Source organism: Dermacentor albipictus, chromosome 1 (genome assembly GCF_038994185.2).
Source record: "Dermacentor albipictus isolate Rhodes 1998 colony chromosome 1, USDA_Dalb.pri_finalv2, whole genome shotgun sequence".
NCBI lineage: Eukaryota > Metazoa > Arthropoda > Arachnida > Ixodida > Ixodidae > Dermacentor > Dermacentor albipictus.
The window spans coordinates 44142743-44161128 of NC_091821.1; the positions used below are offsets into that span (position 1 = coordinate 44142743).

At 42.6% G+C, this 18386-nt stretch overlaps 1 protein-coding gene across 1 annotated transcript; it reads right to left on the reverse strand.

Annotated features, from left to right (window-relative positions):
• Nucleotides 1-12713: 12713 nt before the first annotated feature.
• Nucleotides 12714-18386, reverse strand: Snapin (SNAP associated protein). Its single transcript, XM_065437696.2, has 4 exons — nucleotides 18188-18386; nucleotides 17064-17110; nucleotides 16151-16269; nucleotides 12714-13111 (listed from the first exon to the last, which is right to left on the reverse strand). Exons 1-4 carry the CDS (start codon nucleotides 18331-18333, stop codon nucleotides 13016-13018), a joined length of 408 nt encoding a protein of 135 aa, XP_065293768.1. The 5' UTR covers nucleotides 18334-18386; the 3' UTR covers nucleotides 12714-13015.

The following is an 18386-nucleotide window of genomic DNA, read 5'->3' on the forward strand; positions in this document are numbered from 1 at the left end:
TTTTTCTTGTACAGTGCCTTTATTCTATAGACAATAACAGAATGCTCTCTCAAATATTCACAATCATTACTTTAGTGAAGCATCACCCAACCAATCAATAAAAATGCAGCAACATATTGTATGAAGGAGCCCATGCTGTGTTTTTTTTTTTAATCTCTGCAGAAATTTCAGTTGCACTGACCTCTTTCATTGGCATGTTAGCCACAAAGTAAATGGCATTACGTAGTGCAGGGCCGTTATCTTGTATGCATTTGAAAAGCCGATGTTCAGTTTCGCCTCACACGAGTGGCCTAGATTGGCCTAGGCCGCGATATCGACGTGGCTTAGGACAAGTGTGTGAGATGAAACTGAACGTCAGCTTTTCGAATGCGTACAAGATAGCGGTCCAGATTAAGCCAACATGTACCACATTTGCACCTGCTGCAGTACATGACCAGACAGCCAAGCCAATTTTCTGTCAGCTTGAGCTAGTGCACACCACTTTGTTAAGGGTCACCTTGGCAGTACAGTGCTATAATGTGGCAAAACATTGAGCACGTCTTACAGGGTGCTCTAATGTAATCAAATCTTCAGTAACCTAGTTTAACCTAATTGCAAAGATGTTAATGATTTGAAGCCCAGATAGGCATGCAGCAACTTCAATGTGATGACCACCACATGATTTGACAATTCTGCAACTAGTGCAAATGACCAGCGAGAAATCCTGATAGTGTCTCTCGCATAGCCAAGCATCTCTGACTGCCATGCGTTGCTTTGGCAATTCCATGAACACAGATTGCAGCCTTGTGCATTTGTGTGCTCAATGTTCTGACAATCTTTACAGCAGATCAACATTAGAATGCATTCAATTAAGCACTATATAGGGTGTCCCAGCTAACTTTAGCCAGAGTTTTAAAAATATGCCTGTGCACTCTAAGACGGCTTGACCAAATGCATGTTGCTGACTATTGTATGGAGTAAGTCTACATTCAATAGCTTTGAAGCCTCCAGTATTGATTACCTTCTGTCTGCCATTCTACGTGTAGCAGGAATCCCCACCGTTTCCTCAAAATACACTGTACAGCCAAAGGACATCATGCATACTCAAGGGCAAAATTCCAAGTATCAGACGACGATTGCAAGGCTTCGAAGACAGCAGGTGAGGACCCCCAACACAAAGTGCTTAATTGCAGCTGTTTAATGACGGACACACTGGCTTACACATACGAGATGAGGATATTCGGTGCATGCTCAATTATTTTTGCAGCCATTTTATTTCGGCACGCAACCATTCAAATAATTTTGCTACCCTAATTCATGCTCCTTCGCAGAAGTACAAGAAAAAACGTCATATTTTTTTTCTTCTAAGAGAATCCCATTTCGAGCAAATTAATTGCTGGCGTGTATGTGCAGTTTTTTTTTTTCATTATCTGGATAGTTGCAACACGTCTTCTATGTATGGTGTTTGTGCAAAATTATTGCCATCACGGCATTAATTTTTTACTATTCTTCATTACACCGGTGCCACACGACCACTTTCGATCGCAATCAAGTCCGATCCGGATCGAAATTCTCGACTGCTTTTGGCTCCATCGTGCAGCTTGCGCAAATGAACCAATCGCGACAGAGAAATTCAAATCGGATTGGGCTTGATCGCGTTTAAAAGTGTGCCATGTGATGACCGCACTACTTGCATTTCGCTGTTTCTTCCCGTTTTCATGTATCTGCCTCTTACAATCTTGCTGCAATGAATAGTCCGATATTTTCGTGTTCTTGACTGTGCAGCAAGTTGATTTATATTTAAGGAACATGGCACATTCATTTACGATACACCCTTTGGTGGGAGTTACTAGATGTACAATATCAAGCAATAAAGTCCTACTTACTCAACAGTTGACATGATTGTTACACTAGTTACAGCTTGAAACAGCAAATATGAATTTAAATGAAACTAACATGAAGTGAAACACCTTTGCACGCTCGTAGTCACAATGTATAAACAGCGGCACGAGCGCCTGTATGAAATCACTCAATTTAAGCAACATTATGGGTCACACACACAAAAAAACGAAACTGAAATTACAGCCTCCGAGATTTGGCGGCGTGTGCGACCATCTTGGAGGCTGGTGCGTTTCGCCGATTCTGCTAGGGGCGCTGAAAGCCAAAGTTGGCCGCATGTGCTTATGGGAGTGTCCATTCTTTACGTTTACTATGTTACTCTATGGCCCCTCAGCTTAACCGAGCGAACGAGCACAGCGGGGGATGAAAGACAGCAATAGCGAAGAGAAGAGAGCGCAAGGAGAAAAGCGGAGGAGGGGGGTATGGCAAAAGCATGAGAAATCTAGTGCGACGCAAGACGGGTTCTGCGATGACAACTTCTACGAGATGGCGCCAGACTAGAGCGCTGTCGTCTGCTAACCGATGACACTATCGATACGGCATGAGGCGAGCACGTCCACCTGCAGGGCTGTTCATTATTGCATTGACAAGTTCGTTCCTAACAAATATGTTCGTACTAACAAAAACAATCCGTGGATGACCAGAGAAATTATCCATTTACGCCGTAGGCTAAAACGAGCTAAAAACAGAAGAAATCCCTCAGCATAATTACTGATCTAAAAGACAAGCTTGTTACTAAACTTTCCAATGCCAAAATTAGATATTTCACTAAATCATTGCCTGACTTCTTGATAAAAAAAAAGCCCCGATAAATTCTGGCGATATCTAGAAGAGCCAAATGCTGTGCCCTGTGAAATGTTCATTGACGGTTGTCTCGTGAATGACGCCCCAAAAATTGCTGAGCAGTTTAACCATTATTTCTGTTCCGAGCACGAGGCCAACGCATGATAACTCTCTTTCAGTAATATCTCCGGACTTTATAACATACCAAGGTGTACTGTGTTTGCTACTTAACTTGAAAACGAAATCCTCAGCTGGTCCAGATAATATTCCGAACACATTTTTGTGTAGGTATGCCAAACCGGTTGCACATATTTTAACACGTTTTCAGTCTTTCCTTCGAAAATTCCTTAATTCCTGATGATTGGCATACGGCACGTGTAGTGCCAGTGCTTAAAAAAGGTGATCGTCTGAACATCGGCAACTACAGGCCGCATCGCTTGATAAGGGAAATCAAATTCATGCCATATTCTTGGATTTTAGTAAGGCGTTTGACCTCGTCGTGCATAGCAAACTCATTTCAAAATTACAAGGTATAGGCCTACCTGTTAACCTGGTTAACTGAATTCGTTCCTACCTTTCTGACCGCAAACAATATGTACAAATGAGTGACTGCGTGTCTGGTGTTCTGCCTGTAACATCAGGAGTCCCTCAAGGTAGCGTTTTGGGACCTGTTATTTTTTTAGTGTACATAAATGACATTGTTACCTCCATAGATACATCAAAAATAAGTATAAAGCTTTTTGCAGATGGCTGCGTACTTTTTAAGACCGTTATCACTCCTAGTGATCAAAAATGCCTACAATCTTACCTCTGTGCCATTTCCAAATACTGTAACGATTGGTCCATGAAACTAAACAGTGATAAATCAATCTTCACACGCATTACACACAAACAATGCCCCTTTAATTACAGGTATTCTCTCGATAACTGCCCTCTGACAGAGGTTGATGATTATAAATATTTAGGTATTACAATTACAAACCGCTTAACATGGTCAAGTCATATAACTAAAACATGCTCATCCGCTTCTAAAAAGCTCGGTTTCTTGAGGCACAAACTAAAGACAGCTACCTCAGAAATAAAACTGCTTGCATATAATGCATTTATAAGACCTAAATTAGATTATGCTAGTGTCATTTGGGATCCATATCTTAAGAAAGATATTAGAAAACTTGAGATGGTGCAACAAAAAGCGGTCCATTTTATATTTAATGCTTACCAAAGAAATGACTTGCCGTCAACACTCATAGCTAGTAATAACATCCCTGTTTTACAACACCGAAGAGCAATTGCTGGGTTGAAATTTCTCCACTCACTATATTTTGGTAAATTTAACATTAAAACTGAAACCTACTTAACACACCGAATTTCTAGGCAAACTAGACACACACATGCTCATACTCTTGAACCATACTTTGCGCACACAAATTTTTTCATGTATTCTTTTTTTCCTCGGACCATAAAAGAATGGAATGCATTACCGTTGGAAGAATTTTGTGATGGGGATAATCCCGACCTTGAGAGCTGTATGCCTTTATGTTTGTGACCACATAATACGAACTGTGCTTTTTTTTTTTTCATATTGTGTATCTGATTGGTTGTGCTTTCCACTTTTGCTCTGTCCTGCTGACTTTTGATTATATTTATGTAATATACTGTCTTCTACCGTTTCACGGTGTATTTTGTGTTTCTTGAAATTCTTTTGTAAGCTACTTTTGTTATGCCCCCCTGCTTGGTCTTTCGACTGCAGTATGTTGTCAATAAATAAATAAATAAATAAATATGGAAACAAAGCACTGCATGAGCAGAGGTCTGTGTGCGGCAGCTGCTGTGAATCACAGCCATGAGCTGCCTCTCGCGATCTCCCGATTAGTGAGGCAGCCGTGCCACACTTCGCTCCGCTTGCAATGTGCTGCACAAGACAGATTGTCCACGCCAGCCACGCTACCCACAGCGTTCTCTTCCTTGTAATATAAACAGTGTACCTGTATTATCATAACACAAAATATTGACACGCATAATTCTTTCACTATAGAGCTGCGCTCAAACTCTGCACCAGGGAATATCGTAATTGTCGGTGAATTTTTTTGGCAGTGAGTGTTTGCAGTCGTCGAGTTAAATGTGTTCAGGTTTGACTGTGCACGCGACACCATGCTTGTTAATTAGCGAATTTTCACTAGTTTATACGGCCGACAAAACTAGTATCCTTACTTCGTGTAGCTGTCTAATAACTTGCTATCATAATCGATTCTTCGCTTTTCGAGCGAAACTGCTACTTTTTTGACCGCAGCTCTTAATGGTCTGTTCCTGTGGCGAGCGGTGGCGGCAGCGGCATACCTGAGCGAATGAGCACAACAGCGAAAGATGAAAGAGCGGAGCACGAGATGGAAGACGCAAGCCGCGAATGCGGAGACCAATGAGAGCGGCCCCTTCAGTGATGTGCACGCAAGAAAACTGGTGTCATGCGGACCCACCGCACCACTCATTTCGTACTATCATCTGCTCAGGTCAGCTCTCGCTCGCGCTTAATTGTTCGGTTTGCTTGGTTTGGCATCATTTGCACTTGTTTCAATTGTCGTGGCTTGCAACTTTTGTAATCTGACTGTATACGCAATGCGAATTGTTTAGTACTTTCTGGAAGCCACGCGGGCACCAGCGATTACACTGGAACCTTCAACGAGTCATGTATAAAAGCCAACACGCTTGACCTGCAGATCAGATTTTTGATGATTGTTGACTCTACTACATGTATTATTTGCCTCAACATATTGCAAAATGAAAACATGGATAGAGCTGCGCTCAAATTTCACATTAGGGAGTATCGTAATTGCCGGTGAACTTTTTTTTTCTCAGGACAAATATTTTTTTACACTTTTTTTTATTTGTGGCCACCTTCAGATAACGACCGCGGGCACTAAGCACAGTGAGCCATGGTGTTCAAGATTTACGGCGCCACGCGACGCAACACACACAAATCTCGGACGCCGCAAGTTACGGTGATGCATTATCGGCGAGATCTGCACCGCATGCACTAGCACTCATAATCGTGCTATTATCATAGAGAAAGAAATTCAACAAGAGGGGGCACTCGGCAAAAACTAGCAACAGGAAACATGCCACGACTTGTGTTAATCCTATCCATTTGTTGATTTGAGCACTGGAAAAAAAATTATGTGAAATGAACTTACAGACATTTTGATTCTTTCCAGCTAAAACTAAAAAGTTTTGTGTATCAATGAACTTATACTCTGCGACTTATTTTTCTTGCATTACCTAACAACATGGAGGAAGGAAAGCTTTTCCTTCCTCCATGCCTAGCAACAAGCTAACGGCACGCCAGGTGCGACAGATGCATGCGTCATGCGCCAAACAGGCCACCGAAGCCAGCGAGGCCGATTGCGCATGTAAAGTTCACCTGTTCAGCGACCAGTTTCTTTTGGATAAAGCATGTTTGTTGGCGCAAGAATATGCTCCCGGCATATTCTTGCGTTTCTTCTGCACTTCGATACGGCACCACTGAACTATTGGACTACAACAAGGTGAAAAATGTTGTTTGACAGTCTGTGACGCATTTCAAGCAATTCTGGCTTTTACGGCACATAACTGAGACTTGCGATGCAGTTAACGAAAAACAGCTTGGCCATCCTGGCGTAGTTGAGTTAGTGACTCGTACTGGGTGATGGTCGCGACACTTTCTATGAGCCCCAACATTATTATAACTTATTTTGGTAGCTTTTGGGCATGCTCGCTGAACCCGGCTTTGCGATGCAGTTAGCAAAAAGCGCCTCGGCCGTGTGAGGCAGTTTTGCGTGTACTGAATCTTACCGAACAAGTTTTGGCACTTTCCCTGACCCACAACATTATTGTAACTAATTTTGTTACTTTTTGGGGTACTTTTCATGCACAGTGGCCTCACCCAGCGTTGTGAAGCAGTTAGCGAAAAGCAGCTCAGCCGGGTGATGCAGTTAGTTTCGCTGTGTGCTGATCTTACCGGGACAAGTTTGGCGCTTTCTCTGACCTCTAACATTATTGTAACTAATTTCCTTACTTTTGGGGGTACTTTTCAAGCACAGTGGCTGCGCACAGTGTAGTGATGCAGTTAGCAAAAAAAGTATGCAGATACCACACACAGTGGGAATCAATGTAAGTGAAGCTTTCCGTGCTGGATGCTTTGATTGACAATAATTAGCGGTGATGTTGATGGCTAAAGCTTAATTTCTTCAACCTTTAGGCTAACACAAGAGTGGTGAGTTGATGTTAAACGTTGCCTTGCATGCACCACTGCTGTTTGTCTGCATAGTACACAGAACACACAGGGAGAGGTGTTTGCTTGAGGCATTGTTGTGCGCCATATTTTATAACTTCTGGGAGGGTTGAGCGTTGTCATTTCCTCACATGGCACATCGCATTGAGGCAGAAGTATTAAACTTGAATTGGATTATGGGGCTGTGCATTCCAAAACCACACTCGGATTATGAGGCAAGCTGTAGTGGCGGACTCCGGATTAATTTTGACACTGTGATGTTCTTTAACGTGTCCAAAAATCTAAGTGCACATGCATTTTCTATTTCACCTTCGTCGAAATGTGGCTGCCGTGATTGGGATCAAATCTATGACCTCTAGCAATGCCATAGCCACAAAGCTAATGTGGCAGCTACATAAGTGTTGATTTGACGGTTGACCGCTTCCGTAGTGTCTCCTGGACCCTGCAGTGCGCCTTAATTAATGCAGCTCTGCTTCTGCATGCCCTGCGCAAGTTGCCCACTTGACATATTTGCATGACGTTTATTTTTCAGAAATAGCAGCAACATACTGTACCGTATCTTGAGCTTTTCCTGTTTACCCGCAACCGCTGTCGCATAGTAGTGGGGTTTTCTTGCCTTCTCACGTCACCTCCCCTTCTCTTATATTGGAACTGCCTCTTCTCCCTCTCCTTCTCCTCTCTACAGTTCTATCTGCATCCCCTCTGTCTTCGCATGTTAGTAGAAAGGGAAACGCTGCAATTTCTGCAATGCTTCTGAGGGGAGTCGCAGATAATTACAGCTGTCAAGCGGCTCCAGAGGGCATTGTGCACATTCAACGTGGTGGGGTGAGAACGAGTTTCTCCCGTCGCATTTTCTCTCTTACTTGCACTATCATCTATATACACCCTCTGAACCACCCCCTCGACGGACGGCATGCGGCAAGCACAACAGCAGCCCACAGCAGCAGCAGCAGCAGTGAGAAAGTCGAAGGAAGAGGCAAAGAAAGCTTCGCTTTAAAAAGCAAGCCAGCCACGGCCAAGCAAGCCGGCCAAATGCGAATGTTTTCGCATTTTGCCCCCATCGAAATGCGGCCGCCGTGGCCGGGATTCAATCTCGCGACCTCGTGCTCAGCAGCCCAACACCATAGCCGTAAAGCAACCAAGGCAGGTAGAAAACGCATTGCTCATGGCTGTTAACACGATGGCGCATGTAAACGGTGCGCATGCATAATATGTATACACGTGCACCATCACACGATGGTGCATGTATAGTATGTATATGCTTCACAAATACAATAACAGCAATCACCTGAAAGAAAAGTTTCTTAATTAAGATCGCCAGCCAACTAATTGGTGCTGTGTATATCCTGTCATTGTGGCTTTTATAGTGGCCCTCAGTAGCGTTTATCAACACTATGGCATACCCCTCACGCTACGGCAGCAAACGACTCTTGTTACGACGAGGCACGCATTGTTATCGAAACCGACTTGTTGTTCACTGGAACTTCGAATTGAAACCACAATGCAGTTTTTTACAGCGCCAATTGCAATGCCTAAATTATATTTGAGGCACTACTGCGCACCTCAGGCTGCCTTGATGATGACAATCCAAACACCTTTTGCCTCACCATGTCTCGATCCTGCATGTTTAATTTTACACACACAGAACTATTCACTTTGTCAGCACATAAAAGAAAAACTCGCATACCTGCCTCATAAGCAAGACACTACAAGCCTCACATGAATTTACTTGATGTTTGATCTCCAGCGGGGAATAATTATATCTTCAACATTACTAATGAATGAGGCTTCGGCTTCTTTCTGGCTGCAGCCATACGGTCCAAAAGGCGTATTTCACTCAAAAATGTGGGCCGAGCAGCCTGTGCCAGTTCGCCAAACAGATTCGTCATGTCTTTTCCTCAATCAAAAATCACCAGTAAATTGCTCAAGTGAGTTGAACGCGTAGCATGGAAAAGGGAATCAATATTGGTACGTTCCTTTCTGTATGCTGCAAACAGCTGTAGGCCTCAATTACCATTACTTCAATTTACCGCTGCTTAAGATTAACCGTGAATAACAGCCCAATTTCCAATTTTCAGACGCAGTTAAAGAAACAAGTGGTGCCTTGTAGAAAACTGCAGTGTTAAGTTCTCGTGTTACTGCCGAGCGTTTATGTGAAGAAATGCAAAATTCGATATTATACCATGAACTACTCATCGTGAGCAAACATGTTTTAGCATATAAATTCAAGGTAAATGTTGTGGAAGTCATATATAGCCAGCATTTGTGAGATGCTTGTTGCATCACGGCAGGTATTATATCCCTAACCGGATTCTTATGTACTGTTCTTGCGGTTATGCTTTTATGATTCACGTGAGCTACCACTGCAAAGTGCAAATCCACGCATGAAAAACTCAATGAGCTGGTCTGAACTTCTATGGCTGGCACTGTAGCATTACCTTCGAGAAATATATTGTGGTCTAGGAAATAAGCTCTTCAAATTAATTTTCGCTAATGAAGACGTAAAAATATATTTGAGACAACCGCCATAAGTATGCAAGCATAACGAACAGACAGAAACACTGCAGAACGCGCCCGGACATGACCAGAACTGCAGCAGACGGCAGTTATGGGTCCATGCCCTGACATCACGTGAGTGGCACTCGCAGCGCCCCTGTAGGCCATTCTTGGGGCTAATAAACTGGTTTGAAAATTCAATGCCAAGAGTGCCGTGTGAGACAAGTTTGATCTTGTGGTGGACAGTGCAACACTAGCGCCTGTTGGATAAGTGCGATGCATAGCCTACGCTTCATAAAAAAGTGGCGATTCAGACCTGCACAGGCACCCATGTAAAGCAGTGGAATGTCCAGAAAAGGCAAGTATAACAAAGTATTTAAAACACACAAGCGCACTTGTTCCAGAACTATGAAAGAAAATTTTTCATTTGCATAGCATGCTTTTTAACTCAAGATTTATGCCCTTACGACACTGTATGTGGGGATTTGTGAAGCTAGCCGAAGAACTAATGCATAGTGGTGCGCGTCATGGAGCTTTACATGCAGGAAACATCCTCCCTCATTCTACAATAGCTGCAACAAAAGTAGGAGAACTTGCTGCAAATGTAAGGTGCTAGCTCATGCCTGAACTTCTGGCAACTATAAATGAGAGCCAGTGCACAATCATGACAGGCATGCGGACAGATGATTACAGAAAAATTTCTTTCACAACCGCTACCGCACTTACATCATGACAAATGGAAGCTACACTCGTACGTGCTCTTCACATGTGCTTTCCCAAGTGAGAAAAAAAGCAGCAAGAGCATCTGGAAAGAGCTGTTGTGTTGGTTTGCCAAACCAGGCATATGCCTTGGCCAAGGTGATATTTGTCACCGACCAGGGCATGAACATTATTTGCGCTTTACAGCTCTACCATAGAAGTTATGCCCACTTTCTGAACACTGTCCTCTGCAACACTTTTGCCAAGGAATTCATGGCAGAAGAGGCCACTTCAATCTATGAGAACTTGCAGAATGTAAAATGTCTTGTCCAATTCCTCAAATAAAGTAGATCAGCCAGTCAACTCAGCGACGGAGTATTACAGGAGGTTCCAACATGATGGAACTCCAAACTTGCGATGCTCTGATCTGTGTTCCACCAATTTGAAAATATAGAAGTGCTGCTTGAAACGAGGAATCCTGATGCTACATAAGCCATTAACAAGAATACGGTGAGGGTTCTGATCACTTTTCTGGGACCATTTCAAGATGCTTTGTGTGCACTTGGGGCCGATAGATGTCCATTGCTGCACTTGCCATATTGCATATGGCAAAAATTGCAAGCCTTGAGAGGCCATGCAATACTTCAGCAAAAACAATGGCAATAACAAAGATTTAATTACGCACATGAAATTTTTTGACTGCCAAAGTAAACTTGGCCGTGCATCATAAAGTCACAACTTTTCTGTGGGCTCAATTCAAGCACCTGCAAATGCTTTCGCCATAAGTGTGCAACGAGGTGCACGCACATGCGAGGCAGTTGACAGAATCGTTTGAGTTTCCAACACGACGCAGTAAGTCCAAAGAGCACCCTGCAACAATTCAGCACATGGAACCATTCAGTGAGCGGTGCGACAATGATGACAACACAGCGCATGACCATGGTGAAATTAGGGAGTACCTGCGTGCTCAATCACAGCGCATGATCAGGATGAAATTAGCGAGTACCTGCGTGCTCAATCGTTAAGCGCGTGCTCAGAATCAGAACTTAAGTATTGGAAAGGCAAAGAAAGTAACTACCTGAAACTTGACAAACTTGTATGAAAGATCTTGGTGATTCGAGCTAAAAGCGCCAGCAGCGAGGGCAACTTCAGTGCTGTAGGATACATCATGCACGAATGATACACTCTACTGAAGCCCAAGTCCATGGACAACCTTTGTTCCTTCACGCTAATTTGTGAAGGGATTTGCGCTCTGGAGTTCTTGACATTTATTAGCAAGCAAAGCTAACAGCTAGGATGGCATGCTCTTTTTGCCTTAATAAGCATGTTTTTATTTTCTGTTGCTACATGCTTTACTATTACACCGCCAAGGGCCTGCATGTTGATCTGTTGTCGATTGAAGCTATGTTACTGTACCAGCTTCATGCTACATTCCAGTGGATGACAATTTTTCCCTTTCATGATACCTCCTCCACCTTGCGGGATTCCGCAGAACTGATTTGCCATATTCAGTGTCCTTATGCTTCGAGTTGGCAATTAATTCACCCTCTTGCTGCGATCTGCTAGCCTCCTGGTTAGCTCAGATGGCAGAGAGACTGCCCTAGAAAGGTGTTGGTCCCGGGTTTGAATCCCTGACAAGAATGAATTTTTCTTCAAGTGCGACACATTCTTTCTGAGAAATGCATATGGGTTTCCTTTATAGCTTCATGCTACATTTAGGTGGATGAAATTTTTTTGCCTTTCATAATGCTTCCTCTACCTTGCGGGATTCCGCATAACTGATTTGCCATATCTTATTCATGTATTCAAGTATGAGTGAACCCCTAGTCCGAAACGATTCGGGTCTTCTTACTAAGCAAATTGGCTAGCTGGAAATAGTGGAAAAACCCTGATGGCAATGATCTTTCATATTTCAAATTTGCCTCAAAGTTAGTTGCCTTCCTTTTTACAAAAACATGATTTTCTTGCATTCAGCAGAACTGATAGTTGGGTAAGTTGGTAAGTAACCTAGTTGATAAGTAATAACCTTCTCTGCGTCCTTGTCTGTTGTGTGCACTTCAAATTTCACAATGAATGCTTTTTTTCTAGCACAGAAAATAATAAACAGCCAAAATAAATGTGCAGTTGTCCAACTAAAACACCAAAGAAAAAAAGCTTTATGGTGAATCTAAAAGGCATCACCTGCTGACAGCTAAAAAAAGAAAGGTAACATTTGTCCACCTAACCAATTGTAACAGTAAAGAATTTCGAACACCTAATGCACAAAAGTCTGTATATTTTGAATTTCCAGGTTACTTTTTAATGCTTACAGTGGTAGGCAAGAGCTCGCAATCTTCGGCCTAGCATGTCAGACTCTTTTGTCAAGATTCTCCATTGTAAACACTGTTGAGAAGCTGCTAAGCTAAGTGCATATTGTGCCATCTATTTCAGAGAGCCTACTGATTATTACAATAGAACTGTTTCTAGCTGAAACTAGTCAGCAGTTTGGTGCATGGGCTGGTGTATTACGGGCAAAACCAGAGGCCCCACACTTGTTTCAGATGTAGCTTTGGCTGCACAACTCAACATGTGCACAACACAAATGATCATCGACACAAGGATCTTCAGTTTCTTCCAACGATGCAAAATGACTACTTGTACAGTCAACTAATGCAGCACACTCTTCATTGGTGAATTTGTCAATCCAACTGCAAAGCCAAACAAGTCTACACACACTGGTATGCTTGTACTCAATTAAAATATCTTGTTACAGTTAACATGTCTTCATGTTAATGCTGTGCACTGCACAAGAAATGACAAGGATGTATTCGTTAAAGAGGTATATGCTTTGATGTGGAACGGATATTGATTGCAAGGAATGTTGCAATATAATAACACAGTAGACAGTACATAGAGCTATCCTTCGCTTGGTGTAGAAACTTGTGGCTCCAAGAGTGCTGTACGTCTCTCATTTTCACGGGTGATGCTCTGGTTGATTCTGTTCAGACGTTCCTTCAAAATAAAAACAATAGGAAGCAATAAATATGAATGCAGACTCCAAAAACAGTTTTGTTGTTGTGAGAAACACAACAAAAAATATATATAGAAATAAGAGAAACGACTGCTAAGCTCAAACAGCAACTCATGCAACAGTCAGCAACAAAGCGACTTGTATCTGTTGGGCTGCTGAGTGAGAACTTATGAAGTGTGCTGGCTGCATTCATTTAATCAAATTTTTCTGTTTCTACAAGAAGAACATCTGTCAAAATATGGGCTGAATACATTGTGAAGGAGAGAGCAAATGATTTTGCGCTGCTTTTGACACAAAATTATGAATTCCCTGCTGCATGCAGTGAAATAATATATGGCTCACATGTTCACAGGAGCCTCGTGAACAGAATGGCAACGTTTTCTTACTATGTTCGAACTGTTTCTCAGGGCCCCTTTAACTTTATTTTTGTTTTTCTATAAAAACAATGTACATACTTGCATGAGTCCCTGAATGACCAGCTACACATCTGAAAGCCAATATCGTAGAATTTTTTTGCAGTAGATAATCCATTGTTCTCTTTTATTTAACAAAGCATACTTTGGCACCACTGTCTTTATTTGGATTCTTCGTATGTCACATATGCACTTTGGCAGCCTCCCTGATAAAGTCCCATGTGGAAGCACAAGTAAACTGCACCAGTGTGCCAACTGCTAATAGAACTGCCACACTTCATCTCTGAATAAAGTCCTTTGATAAGTTTCAACGTAGCACCACTCCCCCTTTCCCACTCCCCTCCTACTCTAATCGTCCTCTTACATGGAGAACCTCTAGCAGCCCCAAAAGGTTCCAAACCTCTCAACGCATGTTACCTAATATGTTGCCTAATATTTGCTTTTTTTTTCTATTCATTGTTACCACTTCCTTCTGTACTGCCCTACGGGCCCTGAGAGTATTCAAATAAATAAATAAAGACAACCCTTCTGAATTGAATATTTCAACTTCAATCATTCTATTTTACAAACCTGCCTACACTAGTAGGCAGGCTTGGGGGTCAGGGAGAGTGGGTTATAAGAACACTGCCAAGGAAAGCAGTTATCCTGATGAAGGCAAGTTTCCATGCTGAAATGCTGGCTCAAGCGACAACCCTTGCTTAACCACTGACGATCACTTCAGGTCTCAATTTCCCTCTGATCCTTTGTCTTGTTTGATGCCATGAGGTTTAATGACATACAACAGCTTATTGGCAAGTTGCCTGCTTCAAAGTTCATATGCTACAGAACAAGACGCCTGCAGTCAGACTAGAGATGCCTGCTGTGGAGACTAGTGAGACATCTCGCAGCGGCTTCGTTCACACTTTGATATAGTTCGGTGTTTTTTGACCGCAACTGTGTGCAACTGTTTTTTTATACAGACTCACTACTGAATGAAACAAGTTTTAATCCTTAGAAACACACCCACTGTGGTATACGGCTGCTAATGCATTGCTTTACATCATTTTAATTTTTGTCCTTCTTTTCTGGTTTATTTATTTGCAACCCATTGCGAGGAGCCTCACATGCATGCTCACGCCAGCGAATGCTGTTGGCAGGCAGCGAAGCATGGACGGAATGCACGGAGTGATAACTTTTTTTGACTGAACCTCTTGCGTAGCTTTCACAGCGTTGACTGCTATGTATTGAGTGGAGTATAGCTAATATTCCCAGACCTACATCTAGTACATAAATATCCCAGAAAAGCATACAGAAAAATGGTCGTCATGGTAGCTTAATTCATAAAGCACCGCACTTCCATCAAAACGTGGCTGCTGAGGCCAAGAAGCAACCTTTGACCTCATACTCAGCAGATTATTGTAGCCATTGAGCCACCAAGATAAGTCCTGTACTGGGCATGCACTATATTTAGAAAACTGTAAAACTCATTCACAAAGAGCAAGTTTCATTAAAAAGAAGTACGGTGGCCAATAGTAATAAGTAACAATGCAAGAAGAGATTAACCCCTGCATTTTCAGATAATCCTCGACACAAAGCTCTTCCTCCATTCTGGATGGATGGATGTTATGAGTGTCCCCTTTGGAATGGGGCGGTGGGTTGCGACACCAAGCTCTTGCTATTATACTGCCCAATGTCCTACCTAGGTCAAACAATAAAAAATAGAAAAAAAAACCACTGTGGACTACCACACCCAAATTTTCTGACCCCTTATTGCGAACTGTGATTTTGTACGTCTCCGTCTTTTGTCGTTTCCCTACTTTTCTTCCACCAATCCTCCAATCGCCTCTTACTAATGCCTATTGCGGACATGTTTGCTTTACCACTGCTCCCGCTGAACCCAAGGGCTTCAAGGAGGCCAGTGAAGCCTAAATCGACCACTGGATAGATGTCTTCACATTCTAATAAAACATGCTCCAGTCTCCCTAGCTTTACCGTAGAAAGCACATGCTTCTTCTTCTTATATCTCGCTTTATAGGTGCGTGTTCTAAGGCATCCCGATCTTGCTTCAAAAAGTAATGAGCTTCCCTTTGAGTTATCATAAACGGTCTCTTTCCTGATTTCATTTTTTCCTCTTAAGTAGTTACTCATGGCAGGTTTTTTTTTTCATTAAACCACCCATGAGATTATTTCAGCCTCTCTGACTTTCCGATTGACCTTCTTTGTTGCTGTGTTGCCCACCCTATAGGCCGCGTATACTTGCTGGTAAGCTTCTTAGTTCTTTCCCTCCACTGTGAATCAATGTTTTTCCTGTACAGATACCTGAACACTCTCCTAGCCCAGCGGCGCTGTGCTCCACTCTGCTGAGTGGAGAACAGCGCCACCCATTGAGTGAAGAAGACACTACGCTTCTGAAGAATTGTCATGAAGTGTCAATGAAATGTAGCGACCACTTTTGTTGAGAAGCAATGCTGTCATCCACTTTCTCGAGTCGAAGTGAAGTGCTGAGTGGAGGTACGTTCTTGTTTATGGGGGTATGTGATTAGGTTAAAAAAACATAGCAGTGACCGCACAGACGGCGTGCATGTACAAGCATAACAGCACAAGTACTACCAAATGGAACGCATGTACCTGGGTGTTCTGAAGGATACTGTTGACGAGCACTACTCTCCTTTTCGCATTTACAAGTTTCTTGACATAGCTGTCGAGGTCATAGGGTATCTGCTGGTTTTCGGACAATGCCCGAAGGTCTGCAAGTAAATGCCAGTCATATTGTGATATCTATTAGGCAACCACTGTTTCTTGATGTTACAACAAAACAGTCTCCAAATATGATACTTCACTGTTTACAGAGCGACTAGAAAAATGTGTGTATGTGTGGTACACATTTTTCTTAAAACACTGACAAACACAAGGACTGATTCTGATGTTCTTGCCAGGAGCAAGTTTTTATCTAGAGTGATCTTAGACATATATGACAGCTATTTTATATTTGTCACGTAGAGCATACTGATGTTGCTGCAACGAATTGTAAAGAAAATTTCAGTGAACTAATAAAGTATGAGGAGGTGTATGGATGCAGTCTTTAAGAACATAAATTCTGTGATTACATATCATGCTTTTGGAGAAAACATTATATACATGCAATAAAAAAAAAATTCACCACTGCGAGGGCATCATTACAAGGCAAGTCGCTACAGGTGCACCATAATGACTGTCATATGTGTATAATATAGCTACAGTTGTTAAAGGCCGATTCCAGGCCGAAATGCCAAAATGAATTCCTTGTTGTGAGGAGTTATTCAAACAGCAATAAAGGTGCAAGGAATGCTGATGTTTTATATATATAAATAGTCGATTATAATTGTTCGCTAAACCTGGAGAAATAAAATAATCATGAAAGAAATATTCTGACGTTTAACAACAAATACTGCCTGTCCTGCCTCATGGCCTCTTTTTCCCACCAATTTTTTCCCCTCAGCATAATGATCAATATGCAACACCAACTAGCCCAACAGTCATAAATGCAAATCCAGTGCCTTACCTTCTGCCAAAGCGTCAATATGTTGTCGAAGCTCTAGCTGACTGATCCTAGAAATCAAGTGCACAAGGCGATTAGAAGGCGGAACATACGACCTTAAAGCTATGAGCCTTTACACATATGGCTTGAAAGATATACGTAGTGTGGGAACCAACACTGCATATGTGTCCCGTACAAACGCAGAAAGTCAATCGCCTGTACTGAATGGAAGACCGTAAAACAACTGATGGTCAACTTACAACAAAGGAATTAAACACGGTAAATGCCTCGTTGGCGTTGTATAATTCTCGCACGGGCGTGGTAGCGCTGCGTCACAAGTTGGTGCCTGCAGGCGTGATTATGTTTCTTTAATAGCTTTTATTTACTATTTGTAACAACGTGTCATTATTTCGTATTATTGGCGATGGAAATTCCTCGATGGCGTTCCACAATTCTCGCACGGGCGCGGTATATTGCAGAAATCGCAAGGCGCTTTTTTGTTGTTGTTGTTGCGGGGTGCTTTTCTCGTCGCAACGATAGATTTGTTTGTTTTTTTTTTGTTTTTTTTACAAGTACCGCTTCAGGAGGGCACAGGCAACCGGCAAACGCAGGCCTCAGGAGAGCACCTGAGACTAATAAAGCAGGCGGCGCAGGCTCTCCAAGGCACCCAAGGGGCGGCGGGGGAATCAAAGCTAGAAGCAGAGCGTGTCAGGGAGTGTTCGCATGCAAAATTGGCTGTCGGCGACCGATCTTATACCCCTCCTGGCACGCTCCGGCCTCGGCGAGCCCGAACCTACGGACAAGCCCAGGTTCTAGCTTTGGTGTTCCCGTTGCCTCTTTGGTGTCCTGGAGGTGCCGCCAATAACACGAAATAATGACACGTCGTTAGAACTAGTAAATGAAAGCTTTTAAAGAAATACAATCACGCCCAGACACCAACTTGTGACGCAGCTCTACCGCGCCTGTAGGAGACTTATGCAACGCCAACGAGGTATTTATTATTAAAGACTGCCGAATAATTACATTTAGCCCATAATCTATTGACTTAATTTAGCCTTACAAATCTTAACTAGGCATTTACGATTGTTTTTTTTTTTCCCCCATAACGCTTGATACATTGGCATTATTTAGCGAGTATCGACACGCACCTTGTGGACCTCACTCGTTCGTCTATTTGCTCCACAGTTGGAAGCAGAAGGCCAATTATGCCTTCAGCTAAACAGTCTCTGGCAGATGCTTCTGAATATGCTTCACTGCGATCATCAATCGAAGTTGTATTCTCACTATCGTCCATGTTTGTGATACTCTAAACGTTGTCTAAACCAACACCACAGAACACCTATACAA

Bases quoted from the DNA above. Each gene is read 5' to 3' on its own strand.
- Snapin (XM_065437696.2), bottom strand. From the start codon at position 18,333: ATGGACGATAGTGAGAATACAACTTCGATTGATGATCGCAGTGAAGCA. The intron at 17,111-18,187 runs GTGCGTGTCGAT...CTTGATTTCTAG, and splicing joins GAACGAGTGAGGTCCACAAG to GATCAGTCAGCTAGAGCTTC. The intron at 13,112-16,150 runs GTACATGCGTTC...TTTATTTTGAAG, and splicing joins GTATCCTTCAGAACACCCAG to GAACGTCTGAACAGAATCAA.